Consider the following 2,856-nt stretch of genomic DNA (forward strand, 5'->3'; position numbering starts at 1 on the left):
AAAAAAAAAAACAAAAAAATAGGCACAGTACCATAAGCCCCCCCAAAATAAGAATCATTCTGACTCTATCCTGTACAGAAATGTTTTGGTGATAAAATATGTTCCAGCCGTCGAGAATGCTAGAAACAGCTACACTAGAGAATTCACTTGGCCAGTCTGGTTATTGGTCGTGTTATTTGGAATAATAATGTCCATATGTCTACTCTTTGTGTTCAAACACTCACCTAACCAGGAAGAGAAGCCTCTGTCTGAAGTTATATGGCTGATTGTAGCAGCATTTTGCAATGCAGGTCAGTGGAATTCTCGTGAAACAGATAAGTAAATTTCTTGAATCATTATCATGAACATAAAACACCAGGCTAAAGTTGAAGATAAAAGAAAATTCTTAGGCCAAAGTAATCACATTATACAGCAAATACTTTCCTCTGCAGGAGAGACTGTATCCACAGTGAGCACATCCTCCCGAGTCATCCTGCTGGTATTGTACCTGACGACCATGATCCTACACGCTTTCATACAAGCATCTTTCTCATCTCCTCCTGACTGGTGGATATGAACAACCTGCCTTTCACTGACCTGAGAACGATGTATGAAGCGAGGACCCATTCCTTTGGGTTCACAGGTGGAGCTGGGGTGGAGGACGAATTCAAGGTAATGGAAAGTTAAAACTTTTAGATTGTATTTTTGCAACTTGAGGATGTATCACACAAACTATATATATTTTTTGTAATGTCATGACATTAAAATCACAGGAAGGTGCCATGTTTCACATGGGCCTAATCGCTATCCCATAAGCAGGCCTCTTGCTGGGACAATGGTATTACCACTATGCATTTAGTAGTGTAATACACTTAACATGATCTATTTCGTAAATATGTTTATCGTTTTAAGCATTAAGTTTGAAGAGTAGTTGCCTTTTTCTTTGATATGGCCAGCACACGCTAGCCTACATGTTGCAGACCTAGCTTATTTCTAAAATTATTAATTGTTTATGCCTATCAAGTCATTAAAAGAGAAATTTGATCACATATGTTATCATATAATATTGACCTTCTATTCTAAGCCATTAATGTTTCCTTGATGTTGATTGAATTAGTATAATTATTAGTCAAGGAAAAAAGCCAAAAAAAAAAAGAAGCCCAAAATGATGCCAGTGTGAAACGCGCTTTCAAGCGATTTTTTTTATGGTACAGAAAAAAAAAGTATACTGCCAATATCATGCACTCGCTCATGAAGATGTTTTCTTCCTTTGTTGCAGTCGTCACCGGTTTCACTTTACAGGGATATTTGGGACGAGATAGTTTTGGCTGATCCTAGAAATCTGAGCCCCAATACTATTGACCTTGTCAAACGCTTATGCACAGAACAGCATGCCATCATGATCGGTCGTACCTTCCTAGTGTCAAGAACCTTGCCGTGCAAAGTTGTTCTGTTGCCAGGCAATTACTTCGTCTCTCAGAGATCTATTCCCGTTCAGAAGGATTCTCCACTAACGGGTCTATTTCGACTTCAGTGAGTACTCTCCCTACTAATAATGCTTTAATTATGCGAATTCTGTACCGTAGTATATGTACGCAAAGAAGGGCGAGAGTTCCAGTATTTCTGTCCTGTTGCTTCAGCCTTTAACACAGCTAACATACTGAATTTCACACTCGACTTTCAATGTCTAAAACATCTTGATTCCAACTTGACCTTTTTTAGATCACCTATAAGTTTCCTTTATGGGAAAATCTCCTGGTGATTTCAGCCCAAAGAAATTTGATGGTCCAGCATCAGGCTTTATCAACCTAAAATACTGATTGTGGGCTTTTTCCTCATTTTAAATTCTCTTACATAACTGTTTTATATCTGTAGTTGTCGACAGAAAGTATCGAACCCCTTTCACATCTATGGGATGTCAGTGGTTTGACTGACCAAATATCTTCTATTTTCACATCCCAGCCCTTAATCCCAAGCTTAGCTTAATCTCAAGCTACTGATATTTTATACGTCAACAATAGGTTATGTGAGCTTATCTGGATAGAGCTCGTAACTTGATCGAACTGAAAACTATACATTTCAGCGCAAGGAAAACTAGAACAGCCCAAGACTCGCAGACGATTGATACCCTTTAACTTTCCAGGATGAGAAAGATCGTGGAAGCTGGAATCATTGACAGACTGGAGAAAAAGTGGATGCCAAAACTTGCAGACTCTCCAGACGCCGACAGATCTCCGATAAGCCTCCTGCAAGCAAGCACGGCTTTCTATTTCCTCCTCCTCGGTCACTTGGCTGCTTTGATCGTCCTTGTAATCGAGATCAAATTTGCCAATGGGCGGAGATAACAAGCCAACAAGGGTTCTGGTCTGTCTCTGTCGACTAGCTTATTTCTGCTCGGAGGCGGTCTCGGATTTTAGTATTCAGCATTAATGTCTAAGCTTCAAATTGCTGTAATTTTGTAATATATATATATATATATATAATATATATATATATATATATATATATCTATATATATATATATATATATATATATATATATCACACGTATCGATGTAATAATCTCTTCAAAAAAAATGTTACGTGTAAGCATTACAAAAAATATTACCTGAAGTTTGGATTAAACTGATCGATTGTACTTTCCTGAGATTTTGTAATCTCCAAATCGGATGGTTTGTATCTCCTCATGAGAGAGAGAGAGAGAGAGAGAGAGAGAGAGAGAGAGAGAGAGAGAGAGAGAGAGTGACTTTTCACATGGCGGTCGAAAAGAAAATTGTCTTCTTTAAATGGTTCAATTCTTGCTGTTTTGTCAGAAATATTTCTTATTTTCATGATGTTTTGTCAGAAATATTTCTTATTTTCATGTAGTTCATATTG

At 37.7% G+C, this 2,856-nt stretch overlaps 1 protein-coding gene across 1 annotated transcript; it reads left to right on the top strand.

The window, feature by feature from the left end:
• Positions 1-585: 585 nt before the first annotated feature.
• On the top strand, positions 586-2,324 carry LOC135214643 (glutamate receptor 4-like). The gene is made up of 3 exons (XM_064248978.1): positions 586-651; positions 1,259-1,512; positions 2,123-2,324. Exons 1-3 carry the CDS (start codon positions 586-588, stop codon positions 2,322-2,324), a joined length of 522 nt encoding a protein of 173 aa, XP_064105048.1.
• Positions 2,325-2,856: the final 532 nt, after the last annotated feature.

This window comes from Macrobrachium nipponense, chromosome 46 (assembly GCF_015104395.2).
Source record: "Macrobrachium nipponense isolate FS-2020 chromosome 46, ASM1510439v2, whole genome shotgun sequence".
Taxonomy (NCBI): Eukaryota; Metazoa; Arthropoda; class Malacostraca; order Decapoda; family Palaemonidae; genus Macrobrachium; species Macrobrachium nipponense.

Excerpts from the sequence above, each read along its gene's own strand:
- LOC135214643 (XM_064248978.1), top strand. The coding sequence starts at position 586 with ATGTATGAAGCGAGGACCCATTCCTTTGGGTTCACAGGTGGAGCTGGG. Across the intron at positions 652-1,258 it reads GGGTGGAGGACGAATTCAAG|TCGTCACCGGTTTCACTTTA; the intron begins GTAATGGAAAGT and ends CCTTTGTTGCAG. Across the intron at positions 1,513-2,122 it reads ACGGGTCTATTTCGACTTCA|GATGAGAAAGATCGTGGAAG; the intron begins GTGAGTACTCTC and ends TTAACTTTCCAG.